This window comes from Heteronotia binoei, chromosome 17 (assembly GCF_032191835.1).
Source record: "Heteronotia binoei isolate CCM8104 ecotype False Entrance Well chromosome 17, APGP_CSIRO_Hbin_v1, whole genome shotgun sequence".
NCBI classification, from domain to species: Eukaryota; Metazoa; Chordata; class Lepidosauria; order Squamata; family Gekkonidae; genus Heteronotia; species Heteronotia binoei.
The window spans coordinates 47,705,901-47,722,022 of record NC_083239.1 but is presented as its reverse complement, the minus strand read 5'-3'; the positions used below and the strand labels follow the sequence as shown (position 1 = coordinate 47,722,022).

The window sequence follows — 16,122 nt, the reverse complement described above, 5'->3', positions numbered from 1 at the left end:
GGGACGATATTTAACTGCTGGGTAACTCACAGACTGGCTGGGCAAATTAAAACAATGGTGGCGGCAGGTGTAGTGCTTTGCAGCCAAGAACCTATTTACCAAGGCTTGCTTCCCTGTGTGGCAACAACACTGCCTTAGAAGGCAAACAAGTTAAGGTGCAGTAGTCTGGGCCTGGTTGTGCTTTTTAAGGTGTGGTGCTTTATCTAAGAACAGAAGAGAAGCCATGTTGGATCAGGCCAATGGCTCATCCAGTCCAACACTCTGAGTCACATAAGAACAGAAGAGAAGCCATGTTGGATCAGGCCAATGGCCCATCCAGTCCAACACTCTGTGGCACACATAAGAGCATAAGAGAAGCCATGTTGGATCAGGCCAATGGCCCATCCAGTCCAACACTCTGTGGCACACATAAGAGCATAAGAGAAGCCATGTTGGATCAGGCCAGTGGCCCATCCAGTCCAACACTCTGTGTCACATAAGAACATAAGAGAAGCCATGTTAGATCAGGCCAATGGCCCATCCATTCCAACACTCTGTGTCACATAAGAGAAGCCATTTGGATCAGGCCAATGGCCCCTCCAGTCCAACACTCTGTGTCACACAGTGGTCAATATATGTGTGTGCGTATATATACACACACATATACATACATACATATACACACACATACATATATACTGTGGCTAACAGGGACTGATGGACCTCTGCTCCATATTTTTATCCAATCCCCTCTTGAAGCTGGCCATGCTTGTAGCCGCCACCACCTCCTGTGGCAGTGAATTCCACGTGTTAACCCCCCTTTGGTTGAAGAAGGACTTCCGTTTATCCGTTTTAACCCGACTGCTCAGCAATTTCATGGAATGCCCACGAGTTCTTGTATTGTGAGAAAGGGAGAAGAGGACTTCTTTCTCGACTTTCTCCATCCCGTGCAGAAAGTAGAGTACCCATATATTCCTGTCCAAAAAGGAATTCGTTACAGAAAGGCAACTCTTATGTAACCTTTACAGCAGTTGTGCAGGAAAGGAACAAACATGAACAGATCAATGTGAATCCATTTGGAAATGAAGGGGAAGAGAAATGCCCATTCTTCTGGCCTTCAGTTTCCCCCCCTCTTGCTGTTACCACTCCCCTACTCAGGATCCCAATCCCTCAACCCGTTACCAAGTATATCTCCACTGGCCTCAACTCTAAGGACTGGCTCCTAGGGAGGTGGTGAACTCCCCCTCCCAGGCAGTCTTCAAGCAGTGGATGGATGAGCGATTGTCTGGGATGTTTTGGGCTGGACCAGATGGCCTGTGCAGTCCGTTCCAACTCTATGGTTCTATGAGGCCCTCTGGACCAAGACATGGGTTTTTTTGCAGAAATGAGAAAAGGACGAACGCCAAACCAGTTTTAAAGTTCAATATTCACTCTTTTTTGTTCTCCAAATACAAAAAGCCGTTACAATTCAACTCAACACAAAGCATGTGCAAAGATACAGAAACTTAGACGTTGTATAAAAAGTTACACATTTAAGATGATCTCCCTTCCCTGTTTTTTTTTTTTTTCCTCTCCTCCTGAATTGAGCCAAAGAAAAAAAAGGAACTTGTTACCTCGGAGAAACTATGAACAGCTGCTAACCCACAGTAAAAAGTTACAGAAAAATCTAAAAAGAAAGAAAGAAAGTTGTAATTACCATTAAGACAACCATCTCGTCGCCCTCCCCCGTTTGTTATTTGCAGAAAAAAAGACAGATAAAAACATCTCAAAGACAAGTTGGGACACCAAACGGTGGAGAAAAGTTTCCAAAAGTGCCTAGAATTGATGGTCGCTAGCAGAGTCTGGTGAGGCAGGATGGAAAGAGGGAGGGGACAAACTGCAAGAGGCGGAACCCCGGCTACTGAAGACGCCTCTATGCCAGGGCAGGCCTCGGCCTAAGAACAGGAGGGCTTGGAATTCTAGCTTCTCGTAAATTGAGAGAAATTGTAAAAAGGGTTACTGGGGGCGAGGGCAGGGGGGGGGACTGTCTTCATCAAGGAGAAAGAAAGAAATGTCACTTCCTCATTGGGGATGGGACGAAGGGAAGGAAGCATGCCTTCAGCTGTACGGGTCAGAACACAGCTACCCTCGAGAGCTACAGAGAGGAGACAAGGGCAAGAAAAGGACTTCCCTCCGGGGTCCCCGGACAGTCTGAAATGCCACATCCGACGCAGCCAGCCGCTCTACTCGATGGCCCTCACTGGGTGCTTGAACCTCCCTGCTGGGTGCCCGTGTAGCTCCCGTAGTCGTAGCTGCCGTAGTACGGGGGCCACTGGTTCTGGTTTTGATAGTACTGGTTCCACTGCTGGGCGTACTGTGGGGGAACAAGAGATGCAGAATTGCGGATGTGAGCATCGGCCAGTGAGTCTCAATGCTCCCCCCACCCCCCGTTCACCAACACACGCGTATACAGGCCTCGTTTGGGGCAGGAACTTACAGAGGGGAGCTCAGGGAACCTCTAAATCAGGGGTGTCAAACGTGCAGTTCAGGGGCCGAATCAGGCCCCCTTAGGACTCCTATCAGGCCCCCGAGCAACTGGCTGTCATCTGCTTCCTTCTCCCCCTCTCTTGCTTCCTTCTGCATCTCAGCTTGCTTTGCAAGGCTTGCTCAACTGCACAGGGGCTACAGAGCAAAACCTCTATTTTCTCCATTGGCTGAGGCTCCTCCCTTGGAGATAAGGGGGAGAGGGAAAGCTTACTTTGCCAGGCTCTCTCAATTGCACAGCAGAGCTACTGAGCCAAGCCTCTCTTCTATTGGCTGAGGCTCCCCCCCCATCCCCTGGGGAAGGAAGGAAAGAGCCAGATAAGAGTCCGCACACTTCCCCACGACACCAAACTGGCTTCACCACTACACCAAACCGGCCCCACGTTATGTGTGAAAGAGCCACATGTGGCTCCCGAGCCACAGTTTGGCCCCCCGTTCCAGGATCTCCCTCTGAGCAGCTCATAGCAAAGTCGTAACCGTGGCTCCCAAGAACATCAACATGATGATACTTGTCTATCGCCCAACATATTTTACAGCTGAGATCTGAAGCCAACCCTTCTCGGCCCAACACCCGACTGCTGAGGAACACGAAGGAAAACGACCTGATCCTGCGTCCTCGTGGCCTGCCGCAAACAATCCACCCCAGCAAGCAGGCAACGATGTCCCTCCCCGCTGAGCCGCTGGCCTTCCTCAAAGCAGCCCCCTCTTGGATCCACCCCGGCCCCTTCCAGCCCACCTCACCTGTTGGTACTGGCTGTAGTTGGGCTGACTGTAGGTCGGCTGAGCCGGAGGGGGAGGAGGAGGGGGCGGCGGCTGAGTGTAGCTTTGGCTGTAACCGCTGTAACTCCCGTAGTTGTAGCTCGGAGCGTAGTTGCCTTGGTTGTAGCTGGACGGCGGGTTGTAGGGCTGGGTGTAGCTCTGCTGCGGGGAGGGAAGGAAGACACGTGAATTGCAGCCCTGGATTATTTCTTTACATTAATTTTTTTTAAAAAAGAGAGAAAAGAGGGAGAAGCTGGGTATGTCCTATGAACGCCTCTAGGGCAGGGACTGCTTGGGAACCAGGAGGCCCAGGAACATAAGAGAAGCCCTGTTGGATCAGGCCAATGGCCCCTCCAGTCCAGCACTCTGTGTCACATAAGAACATAAGAGAGGCCATGTTGGATCAGGCCAGTGGCCCATCCAGTCCAGCACTCTGTGTCACATAAGAACATAAGAGAAGCCCTGTTGGATCAGGCCAATGGCCCCTCCAGTCCAACACTCTGTGTCACACAGTGGCCAAAAAAACAGGTATCATCAGGAGGTCCACCAGTGCGACAAGGATACTGGAAGCCGTCCCACTGTGCCCCCCCCTCAAGCACCAAGAATACAAAGCATCACTGCCCCAGACATAAGAACATAAGAGAAGTCATGTTGGATCAGGCCAGTGGCCCATCCAGTCCAACACTTTGTGTCACATAAGAACAGAAGAGAAGCCCTGTTGGATCAGGCCAGTGGCCCATCCAGTCCAACACTTTGTGTCACACAGTGGCCAAAAAGCCCAGGTGCCATCAGGAGGTCCACCAATGGGGCTAGCCCTCCCACTGTGCCTCTCCCCCCAAACCCCAAAAATACAGAGCATCGCTGCTCCAGACAGAATTCCAACAACATTCTGTGACTAACAGCCACTGATAGACCTCTCCTCCGGTTCTCCCAGATAAGAGTTCGCACTCTTCACCACTACACCAAACTGGCAGTGAGGAGGAGTCAAGTGAAGACCTCTTTCATCTTCCCCCGAAAGCACCAACCTGTTGCCCTGGATTGTAAGAAGTGGGAGGGGCATTAGTGGGAGGGGCAGGGGCGGGAGGGGCGGGAGGGGCAGGAGCGCTGCTGTTGCTCTTGTAGGTGTTCTGGGTCCGAGATGGGCTGTAGTTGCTCGGCTGCTGGTTGTTGCGGTTGTAGTTGCCCCGGCTGTTGACGCTGTTGCTGCTGTTGCTGTCACGGTTCCCGCTTCCCCAGCGGTTCTGGCTGTAGCCGTCACCCCTGTTGAAGCCTGAGTCGAAGAAGCCACAGTTGGGGGAGTGTGAAAATGGAAGCCGCCTTTCAAATGCTACCAAGTTATGCGCTGGCCTTCGGTTTCTGCACCTCCCCCTGCCCAAGCATTTCCCCGCCTGTTTCCATTTTCATCCCTTCAACTCCACTCTGAACTCTCAGAGCAGGTCCGTTAAGAGAAGCCATGTTGGCCAATGGCCCCTCCAGTCAACACTCTTGTGTCACATAAGAACATAAGAGAAGCCATGTTGGATCAGGCCAATGGCCCCTCCAGTCAACACTCTTGTGTCACATAAGAACATAAGAGAAGCCATGTTGGATCAGGCCAATGGCCCCTCCAGTCCAACACTCTGTGTCACATAAGAACAGAAGAGAAGCCATGTTGGACCAGGCCAATGGCCCCTCCAGTCCAACACTCTGTGTCACATAAGAACAGAAGAGAAGCCCTGTTGGATCAGGCCAATGGCCCCTCCAGTCAACACTCTTGTGTCACATAAGAACATAAGAGAAGCCATGTTGGATCAGGCCAATGGCCCCTCCAGTCCAACACTCTGTGTCACATAAGAACAGAAGAGAAGCCATGTTGGACCAGGCCAATGGCCCCTCCAGTCCAACACTCTGTGTCACACAGTACCCAAAAAACCCAAGTGCCATCGGGAGGTCCACCTATGGGTCCAGGGCACCAGAAACCCTCCCACTGTTCCCCCCCCCCCCAAAGCACCAAGAATACAGAGCATCACTGCCCCAGACAGAGAATTCCATCTGTACCTTGTGGCTAATAGCCACTCATGGACCTCTGATCTATAGAAGAACATAAGAGAAGCCCTGTTGGGTCAGGCCAATGACCCATCCAGTTCAAAACTCTGTGTCACATAGTGGCCAAAAAATCCCAAGTGCCATCAGGAGGTCCACCAGTGGGGCCAGGACAATAGAAGCCCTCCCACTGTTGCCCCTCCCAAGCACCAAGAATACAGAGCATCACTTGCCCCAGACAGAGAGTTCCAACAATACGCTGTGGCTAATAGCCACTGATGGATCTCTGTTCCATATGCTTATCCAATCCCCTCTTGAAGCCGTCTATGCTTGCAGCCGCCACCACCTCTTATGGCAGTGAATTCCACACGTTAAGCACCCTTTGGGTGAAGAAGGACTTCCTTTTATCCGTTCTAACCCGACTGCTCAGCCATTTCATGGGAGTGCCCACGAGTTCTCGTGTTGTGAGGAAGAAGAAAAGGGCTTCTTTCTCTCCCTTCTCTATCCCATGCATCGTCCTGTCCACCTCTCTCATCTTTGTGTGAGAACCAAAGCCAAAATTCCTTTTCCTGGCTTCCCCTGCTGTTGACAGATTCAACCTCAACTGTCTCTCCCCATGAATGCAGGCCACAGGCAAGCCAAGGCCAACAGATTCCCTTTGGGAAGGCTTACCTCCTCCTCCTCCTCCACCGCCGCTGTTGCCGCCACCACCTCTGCCACCGCTGCCGCCACCGCCTCCTCCTCCTCTGAATCCTCCACCCCCAGCGTTGCTTCCACCTCCGCTGCCGCCGCCTCCACCACCACGGTTCTGGAAGCCACCCCGGTTTCCTCCCGCCGGGCCCCGGTTGTCGAAGCGCTGGAAGCCTCCGCCGCCACCGCCGCCGCCGCCCCGGCCACGGAAGCCGCCTCCGCCGCCCCGATTGTCGAAGCGCTTCTCAGGCGGGGGGCCGGCCTTCTTGCCTTCCTCGTTGTACTGCCTCACCAGCTTCTCCGCTTCGTCCCGCTGCAGTTCGATGTAGACCACCGAGTCCAGGAAGTCGCCTGCTTCGGGCAGTGCGAAGTTGGCTGGGGAAAGAGGGGGCACAGAGAGAGAGAGAGATGCCCATCAGCTGTACATGGGGCAAAAAACCCCACAAAGGAAGTGTGATTTTGTTCCAGGGCTCCGGAAAGGGAAAAAAAGCAAGAGAAGGCCGGGAAAAAGGGGGAAGGTCGCGGAGAGGTGCACTATCAGCCGCCAGGGCTGACGCAGATACACAAGGTTGGTTACGTGCTCCCATCCTGCCAAGCCACTGTTTGGGGTGGGTGTCTCCTGTTGCAGAAGAATGCATGCTTTTGAGCTGTGCTGCTGAAGAAGAATCTTGAGAGTCCCTTGGACTGCAACAAGGTCCAATCAGCCAGCCATGAGGGAAATCAACCCCGACTGATACTGGATTTATATCCCGCCTGTGCTCCACATCAGAGTGGCTTACAATCTCCTTTCCCTTCCTCCCCCACAACAGACACCCTGTGGGGCTGAGAGAGCCCCCACAGCAGCTGCCATTTCAAGCACAACTCCTGCAAGAGCTATGGCTGACCCAAGGCCATTCCAGCAGCTGCAAGCAGTGGAGTGAGGAATCAAACCCGGTTCTCCCAGATGAGAGTCTGCCCTTTCAAGGACAACCTCTGCCAGAGCTATGACTGATCCAAGACCATTCCAGCAGCTGGAAGTGGAGGAGTGGGGAATCAGACCTGGTTCTCCCAGATAAGAGTCTGCCAGAGCTATGGCTGACCCAAGGCCATTCCAGCAGCTGCAAGTCAAGGAGGGGGGAATCAAACCCAGTTCTCCCAGATAAGAGTCTGCCCTTTCAAGGACAACTCCTGCCAGAGCTATGGCTGACCGAAGGCCATTCCAGCAGCTGCAAGTCAAGGAGGGGGGAATCAAACCCAGTTTTCCCAGATAAGAGTCTGCCCTTTCAAGGACAACTCCTGCCAGAGCTATGGCTGACCGAAGGCCATTCCAGCAGCTGCAAGTCAAGGAGGGGGGAATCAAACCCAGTTTTCCCGGATAAGAGTCTGCCCTTTCAAGGACAACTCCTGCCAGAGCTATGGCTGACCCAAGACCATTCCAGCAGCTGCAAGTCAAGGAGGGGGGAATCAAACCCAGTTTTCCCAGATAAGAGTCTGCCCTTTCAAGGACAACTCCTGCCAGAGCTATGGCTGACCCAAGACCATTCCAGCAGCTGCAAGTCAAGGAGGGGGGAATCAAACCCAGTTTTCCCAGATAAGAGTCTGCCCTTTCAAGGACAACTCCTGCCAGAGCTATGGCTGACCCAAGACCATTCCAGCAGCTGCAAGTCAAGGACGGGGGAATCAAACCCAGTTCTCCCAGATAAGAGTCTGCCCTTTCAAGGACAACTCCTGCCAGAGCTATGGCTGACCGAAGGCCATTCCAGCAGCTGCAAGTGGAAGAGTGGGGAATCAAACCCGGTTCTCCCAGATAAGAGTCCGCCCACTTAACCACTACACCAAAGATCACAATAGGGTGTGAATTATCACCTAAAAGGTGTCGCGCGCGTGTGTGTGTGAGAGAGAGAGAGAGACCCCCACCCGTCCTTCCAGAATCCTACCTTTCATTTCTAACACCGCGTGATCGGGCACGTCCTTCCCTTCCTCGTCAGTGCGCTTTATTGTTCGGTCGTTTAAATCGTCGTCCGTGGGACAAATAACAATGGCCTTGCGCTGGAAACCTTCAAAGGGGCGCATTTTTCGTCTCTGGGCAGAGCCGTAAACATTGGTCTGGGGGTGGGGGACAAAAAAAAAAAAGAGGCAGAAAAACTGGTTGTTACTTGGCAGTCCGGCAGCTGTTTTTATTAATTTTTTTATTTAAACGGAGCAAGGCAGCCCAGGTGAAGCAAGGACACCAGACTTGTTGGCTCCCTCCACCTGTGCAGATGTACATGAAGAAGAAGACTGCAGATTTATACCCCGCCCTTCGCTCTGAATCAGAGACTCAGAGCGGTTTACAATCTCCTGTATCTTCTCCTCTCACAACAGACACCCTGTGAGACGGGTGGGGCTAGAGAGCTCTTCCAGAAACTGCCCTTTCAAGGACAGAGTCTCAGAGCGGCCTACAATTTCCTTTACCTTCCTTCCCCACAACAGACGCCCTGTGAGATGGGTGGGGCTGAGAGAGCTCTCCTAGAAGCTGCCCTTTCAAGGAAAGAGTCTCAGAGCAGCCTACAATCTCCTTTACCTTCCTCCCTCACAACAGACACCCGGTGAGGTGGGTGGGGCTGAGAGGGCTCTCCCAGAAGCTGCCCTTTCAAGGACAGAGCCTCAGAGGGGCCTACAATCTCCTTTACCTTCCTCCCCCACAACAGACACTCTGTGAGGTGGGTGGGGCTGGAGAGGGCTCTCACAGCAGCTGCCCTTTCAAGGACAACCCCTGCTAGAGCTATGGCTGACCCAAGGCCGTTCCAGCAGGTGCAAGTGGAGAAGTGGGGGAATCAAACCCGGTTCTCCCAGGTAAAGAGTCCCTGCACTTCACTACTACACCCAACTGGCTTTCATCCTTTTGACATGGAAGGCTGCACCCCCTTCAGCAGGTTCAAAGTGCCCTCAAGTGGCTTGGCGCCAATCCCTGAACGCCAGTGCTCCTTTTAAGGCTCTCCACCTCAAGGACCCCTTTCAAAGGGACAAACAGACAACAGGCACCCCAGGCAAGCTGTAGCCTTTTGCAATTCAAATGAGGCTTCCTGGGAAAACAAGTTCTCTTTGTTCAGAATGAAGAAAGCAAGTTTGCAATTCGAAGAGGACGCTGACAAAAAATGGCTTCAGGTGGCTTGAATGTAGGAATCTGTTTTGTTTACTTGGTATGCTATTTAAGCCTCAGCAGCCAACCCAGCACCCTGGGAGGGGCTGCGGCTCAGTGGCAGAGCGTCTGCTTGGCCCGCAGAAGACCCCAGGTTCAATCCCTGGTGCCTTCAATGAATGGGACTAGGTGGTGGGAGGTGATGAGAAAGACCCTGGGAAGCTGCTGCCAGTCTGAGTAGACAACACTGACTTCAGTGGACCACGAATCAGATTAAGTAAAGGGCAGTTTTGTGTGTTCACCGGAGTCACCGTGGTATACTGCGTACAAAGATATTATACCATTGAAAAAAGCTCAGAAAAGGGCAACTAGAATGACTCAAGGGTTGGAACGCTTTCCCCATGAAGAAAGGTTGAAGCGCTTGGGGCTCTTTAGCTTGGAGAAACCTCTACTGAGGGGTGACATGATAGAGGTTTACAAGATTATGCAGGCGATAGGGAAGGGAAGGAAAGAAGCACTTTTCTCCCTTCTCATAATACAAGAACTCGTGGGCACTCCATGAAATTGCTGAGCAGTCAGGTTAGAATGGATAAAAGGAAGCACTTCTTCACCCAAAGGCTGATTAACACGTGCAATTCACTGCCACAGGAGGTGGTGGCGGCTACAAGCATAGGCGGCTTCAAGAGGGAATTGGATAAGCATCTGGAGCAGAGGTCCATCAGTGGTCATTAGCCACAGCGTATTGTTGGAACTCTCTGTCTGGGGCAGGGATGCTCTGTATTCTTGCTGCTTTTGGGGGGGGGTGGGCAACAGTGGGAGGGCTTCTAGTGTCCTGACCCCACTGATGGCCCTCCTGACAGCACCTGTTTTTTTTGCCCACTGTGTGACACAGAGTGCTGGACTGGATGGGCCATTGGCCTGATCCAACAGGGCTTCTCTTATGTTCTTATGTGACACAGAGTGCTGGACTGGATGGGCCATTAGCCTGATCCAACATGGTTTCTCTTGTGTTCTTCTACATAGTAGAGACCCTTGAGTGGCTATGTACAGTGCAACTCCGTCTGGGGCAAGTGATGTTCTGTATTCGTGGTGCTTTGGGGGGGGGCAACAGTGGGAGAGCTTCTAGTGTCCTGGCCCCACTGATGGACCTCCTGATGGCACCTGGTTTTTTGTTTTTTTTTGGCCACTGTTTGACAGAGCGTTGGACTGGATGGGCCATTAGCCTGATCCAACATGGCTTCTCTTATGCTCTTACTGAGGCCTTGTGACTTTTCCCAGGCCTGATTTCTGATGAAGAACCACCCCTGCTGGTACCAAGCCAAAGGGTTCGTTTCTTCTAGCATCCTGTACCCTACAACAGGGGTCTCCAACCCCGGGGCCATGGACCAGTACCAGTCCGCGGCCTGTTAGCAACCGGACCACACAGGCCTGGTGCTCTCGGCTTCCCAGGTCGCAGACTGGCCCGCGTTCTCCTCCGAGCCCGGCTTCCCAGGGGGTGGGAGGCAGATCAGCCGCTTCTGCCGCCTCACAAGGAGGTACACAAAACACTAGCATCACTTATGAGAAAAATCCAAAAGACACACACTGCTGCCAATAAATACAGTCCAGAATAACACAAAGCAAACCACCAAGTTCCACTACAGTTCCAGGCTTCTGGCCCAGCATAAAGCATGTACCGCTGAGTCGTGAATATTCCAGAGGCCGTAAGGCTCCAGAGATAAGCGATGTTAAAATAAATATTTCTGAAGCTGACATTATGGTTTAGAGAGCCTCAGAGGAAAGGCTTTTAGCTATTCACACGCGCATCCCTTGACAAGGATAGTAATCGAAACGGGAAACGTAAGGATCGAAACTCCGTCGAGAACGTACTTTATGCACAGTTGGGAGAATATATATTTTATCACCTTTGAGTGTTGTATAAGTCTTTACGTATTCCTTGGAAGCATGGAACTGTGACGGAACTTGGTGGTTTGGTTTATGTTATTCTGGATTGTATTTAATGGCAACAGTGTGCGTATTTTGAATTTTTCTCATAAGTAATACTAGCGTTTTGTGTATTATTTATGCGTTGGAGATATTCAGCACATTGTTTTCATTATACAAGGGAGATATTTGGTATTTTCTGGTTGTTTAGTCTTTCTCCCCATCCCTGTTTTTTCCTTGTTGCCTCACAAGGAGGTGGCAGAAGAAGCCCCAGTCTGCCCCTCCACCATTTAAAGACCCCCAATGGGGGGGGGGGTCAGGGACGGGGGCTGGGGGGGCAGCAAAAAACCCAGCGCCGCCCCACCTCTCCGGTCCGTGGGGAAAGTGTCTTCCGTGAAACCGGTCCCTGGTGCCAAAAAGGTTGGGAAACGCTGCCCTACAATGACCAAACGATAACTTGGAAAGTCTGAAAAAAAGCAACAGGACTTTCTCAGTTTGCACGGCTGGTGCTTGAGTGTACACTCGGCCTAACCTTAATCTGGCCTTCTTTAGGCACAGTCTCCAAAACAAGGCAGCTGAGTGGTTCTTGATGCTGGAATCCTTACCATTACCCGGAGGCTTCCCTATGGTATTCTAGGCCTCGCCTCAGCTTATAACCTCAGGCATGAAAACCACGAGAAGACGACAAAAGGAGGAGGAGGATTTATACCCAGCCTTTCACTTGGGAGTTTCAGAGCCGCCTACAATCTCCTTCCCTTCCTCCCCCCACAACAGACACCCTGTGAGCAGTGTTCCCTCTAAGCTGCAGAGTCTTGTGAGCGAAAAGTCTACTTTGTGAGCTCCTGGCATTAAAGGTGTGAGCGACTGCATCAATCGGTGTGCTTTGGGGGTCATCCTTCCTGAGCTAAGACAAAAACGTGTGAGCCGGAGGCTAAAAATCTGTGAGCTGGCTCACGCTAACTCAGCTTAGAGGGGACACTGCCTGTGAGGTAGGCGGGGCGAGAGAGCTCTGAGAGAACTGCTCTTGAGAGAACAGTACTGAGAGAACCTGTGACTGGCCCGAGGCCACCCAGCTGGCTGCATGTGGAGGAGTGGAGAATCGAACCCAGTTCTCCAGATTAGAGTCCGCTGCTCTTAACCACTGCACCATGCTGCAGTTTAGCTGCAAGGCAACTCACTCGCACCTATGTTTTTAACACCCATCTTGCCACCTTGTACCAAAGTACTACAAATCACTACAAAGTATGAGTCAAGTGGCTCCTTTAAGACCCACAAGGTTTAATTCTGGGCATAAGCTTCTTTGTGCAGGCACGCTTTAGCAGAGGAGCCCCGTGGCGCAGTGCGGTAAAGCTGCAGTACTGCAGTCCAAAGCTCTGCTCACGACCTGAGTTTGATCCCGGCAGAAGCTGGGCTGAGGTAGCCAGCTCGAGGTTGACTCAGCCTTCCATCCTTCCGAGGTCGGTCAAATGAATAGTCAGCTTGCTGCGGGGGGGGGAAATGTAGATTGTTGGGAAAGGCAATGGCAAACCACCTCATAAAAACGTTGTGATGCGACGTCACCCCAGAGTCAGAAACGACTGGTGCTTGCCCAGGGGGCTAAAAAGGTCAAGGTAGTCCCCTGTGCAAGCACCAGTCATCTCCGACTCTGGGGTGACGTTGCTTTCACGACGTTTTCATGGCAGGCTTTTTACGAGGTGGTTTGCCCTTGCCTTCCCCAATCATCTACACTCTCCCCACAGCAAGCTGGGGACTCATTTGACCGACCTCGGAAAGATGGAAGGCTGAGTCAACCTGAAACTGGCTACCTGAACCCAGCTTCTGCCGGGATCGAACTCAGGTCATGAGTAGAGCTTAGAACTGCAGTACTGCAACTTTACCACTCTGCGCCACAGGGGACTACCTTTTCCTTTTACACTTCATCAGATACTGTGAATGCACATGAAAGTTTATACCTAAAATGAAACTCTGTTGGACTTAGAAGAAGGCAGAAAATATTGGATTTATATCCCGCCCTCCACTCCGAAGAGTCTCAGAGTGGCTCACAATCTCCTTTTCCTTCCTCCCCCACAACAGACACCCTGTGAGGTGGGTGGGGCTGGAGAGGGCTCTCACAGCAGCTGCCCTTTCAAGGACAACCTCTGCCAGAGCGATGGCTGACCCAAGGCCATTCCAGCAGGTGCAAGTGGAGGAGTGGGGAATCAAACCCGGTTCTCCCAGATAAGAGTCCGCACACTTAACCACTACACCAAACTGGTCTTAAAGATGCCACTGGACTCCGGCCTTGTTCTACTGCCTCAGACGAACACGGTGAATCACCTGAATCTACAACTACCTACAACATTAATTGCGTTATGCATTTCGGAGGGAAAAGAGGAAGATAAGAGTGCACCTTTTGTCCAGATGTTAAGACACACATGCTCACACAGCCTGGACAATCAGCAAAAAACTAATTTGCCTTGGAGCTCTTTGAAAGCATCACGCTGTGTGGAAGGAAGCCCCTGAGGGGTGGGCCCCACGGCATGAAAGGGCTCAGTACCTGATCGAGGATGTAGTTACGTTTCTTCCGGGCCGCAATCTGGATCAGGCGGTTCAGGCACTGCGTGGCTTGCTGGATGAGGACGTCCCAGCGGCCAGCGTAGTTGCGCTGGCGTCGAAGTCCCATTACCTGAGATGCAAGGCAGGCATCGTTAAGGGAGCTGAGAGCGCTAAGCCTTAGGGATCAGATGGGAGCTGTATTCTAGAACGCAGAGCTGACTGGTTTATGGAGACTGAGTTCAGTGTATATCTGTGGAGGGGCAGCTTCAGTGGATGAAAAGCGGTGTGACAAAAATCTGTGCACTGTGTGGAAGTTATTAGCCTAAGTGACAAGAGAGAACAAGCCTTTTTAGCTAGATCTAAGAACTTTACCTGTCTGAAACCATGACGCCTGTGTAGCCTTCCAAAACCATTGTGTTTATGAACTTTACCAAAACCACTATGCTTCTAAATACAGCGTTTAAGAGAAAACAGCTGTATTATTTAGAGCAGGAGTGGCCAAACTTGCTCAAAGCAAGAGGCCCACAGAATAAACGTCAGATGTTTGAGAGCCGCGAGACATAAATATTACACACATCTTTATGAAAACTCTTTATACTTCCTTTGCTCAGAAAGATAAAATATATATGCATGCACTTTACAACACAACCATTCTAGCAAGGTTGTGCTGTAACATGAGACCGGCTGGGAATAACAGTCTCCATAAGACCAGCACAGGGAAAGGTTAGGGAATTATTGTTGGCACCAATGGGAGAAAGAAACGCACATGCGCCATACAAATAATTGACCACCATTTGTATCATTATGCATATCTCTTTGCCTTGACACCAAAGGTAGTACACACAGCTCCTACAAGAGCTGTGGAACTAAGAGGGGACCCTGTGCTGGAGGGAGGGAGGGAGGGAGGGAGGGAGGGAGGGAGGGAGGGAGGGGGGGAGGGAGGGAGGGAGGAAGGAAGGAAGGAAGGAAGGAAGGAAGGAAGGAAGGAAGGAAGGAAGGAAGGAAGGAAGGAAGGAAGGAAGGAAGGAAGGAAGGAAGGAAGGAAGGAAGGAAGGAAGGAAGGAAGGAAGGAAGGAAGGAAGGAAGGAAGGAAGGAAAATAGATGGTGGAGGGAGAGGTAGAAATAAAACAACTTTAACTTTAAATGCATTCTGCAAGCTGCTGGCTGGCTTGACTTGGAGAAGTGATTTAAAGAGAGAAATGCCTTTTCCAAGCTGACCAATAGGGTGGTGGAGGCTTCAAGAGCCACACAATATGTGCAAAAGAGCCACATGTGGCTCCCGAGCCATAGTCTGGCCACCCCTGCTCTCAGAACAGAACAGAGCAAAAACATTACAGGCTTGAAAAGAGAATTAGTTCAGCAGTTCATCCATGAGGAGCTGAGTGGGTGATGAGGGTGCTGGGGCATGTGAGAGAAACGTTACCCTCATTTTGTCCATGATGGCGTTTGTTCCCAGGATGTTGTACTTCTTGCCCGGATTGGCTGCCGCGTGCTTAATGGCCCACGTGGTCTTCCCGGCGGCAGGGAGCCCCACCATCATCAGGATCTGAAAGGCGCACCCAGGAAACAGGCAAGTTAAGATCACAGAAAGATGCTCCTGAGCCAGCCTATCATGCAGGATTCTCGTGGCACGAACCGCAAGCCAGAGCAAGTAATGGAACTAAAAGGGAGAGAATCCAGCCCCTCCCCAAGGGAGCGCTTCTTCCCTCCATGCCGGATGTTGCTGACTGTCAGAACACTCAAGAAAAGCAGAATTGCAGATTTATATCCCGCTCTTCTCTCTGAATCAGGGACTCAGAGCAGCTCACAATCTCCTATATCTTCTCCCTCCACAATGGACACCCTGTGAGGTGGGTGGGGCTAAGAGGGCTCTCACAGCAGCTGCCCTTTCAAGGACAACTCCTACAAGAGCTATGGCTGACCCAAGGCCATGCCAGCAGCTGCAAGTGGAGGAGTGGGGAATCAAACCCCGTTCTCCCAGATAAGAGTCTGCATGCTTAACCACTACACCAAACTGGCTGTCAAGCAGATACAGGTTCCTTCCCATTCTAGAAATGGGAAAATGAAGACACCAAGGCCCACCTAGCGCAGGGGTAACACTCATTTGTTTTGAGGCCAGATCTGACATAAATGGGACTTTGTCAGACCGGGCCACGTGTGTCATAAAATGTAATGCCAGGTAGCAGAGATAGAAACTTTATAAAACACACAAATAAGCCCAATTAAAGAGGGTTTTTTTTTTAAAAAAAACTTTAAATAACACATGCTTAAAACATTAGCACTCTTGCAATATTTTAATAGTCTCTGATAACTGACACATCTTGTTCTGAATTACTGCAACAAAATCTGGAGACAATGTCTGTGCTGTTGCGATCTTCAATCTGCTGTTCAGGTGCGCATCTGTAAAGCTGCAAACCTGCTTTTGATTTACTGACATTCATTACACAAATCTCATGGTCAATGCTTTGAGCCTAAGACCCAGAGGAAAATATGAAATGGCTGGGCATCGTGAGCTTTGGTACATAAATTGCTATGTGTTTGTCTACAATACTATAGTCTTCCCCAGAGAAATAACCACAGCACAAGAATA

The 16,122-nt window shown here is 51.2% G+C and overlaps 1 protein-coding gene across 1 annotated transcript in view; it reads right to left on the bottom strand.

Moving 5' to 3' along the window:
• Nucleotides 1-1,390: 1,390 nt before the first annotated feature.
• The window catches only part of HNRNPUL1 (heterogeneous nuclear ribonucleoprotein U like 1), a 40,762-nt gene continuing 26,030 nt past the window's right edge, over nucleotides 1,391-16,122 (bottom strand). Inside the window, exons 9-15 of the mRNA XM_060257576.1 lie at nucleotides 14,956-15,078; nucleotides 13,533-13,661; nucleotides 7,890-8,058; nucleotides 5,995-6,348; nucleotides 4,287-4,531; nucleotides 3,244-3,423; nucleotides 1,391-2,332 (exon numbers count right to left, since the gene is read on the bottom strand). Coding sequence (XP_060113559.1) covers nucleotides 2,216-2,332; nucleotides 3,244-3,423; nucleotides 4,287-4,531; nucleotides 5,995-6,348; nucleotides 7,890-8,058; nucleotides 13,533-13,661; nucleotides 14,956-15,078 — 1,317 coding nt within the window. The 3' untranslated portion in view covers nucleotides 1,391-2,215. The remainder of the gene's footprint in view (nucleotides 2,333-3,243; nucleotides 3,424-4,286; nucleotides 4,532-5,994; nucleotides 6,349-7,889; nucleotides 8,059-13,532; nucleotides 13,662-14,955; nucleotides 15,079-16,122) is intronic.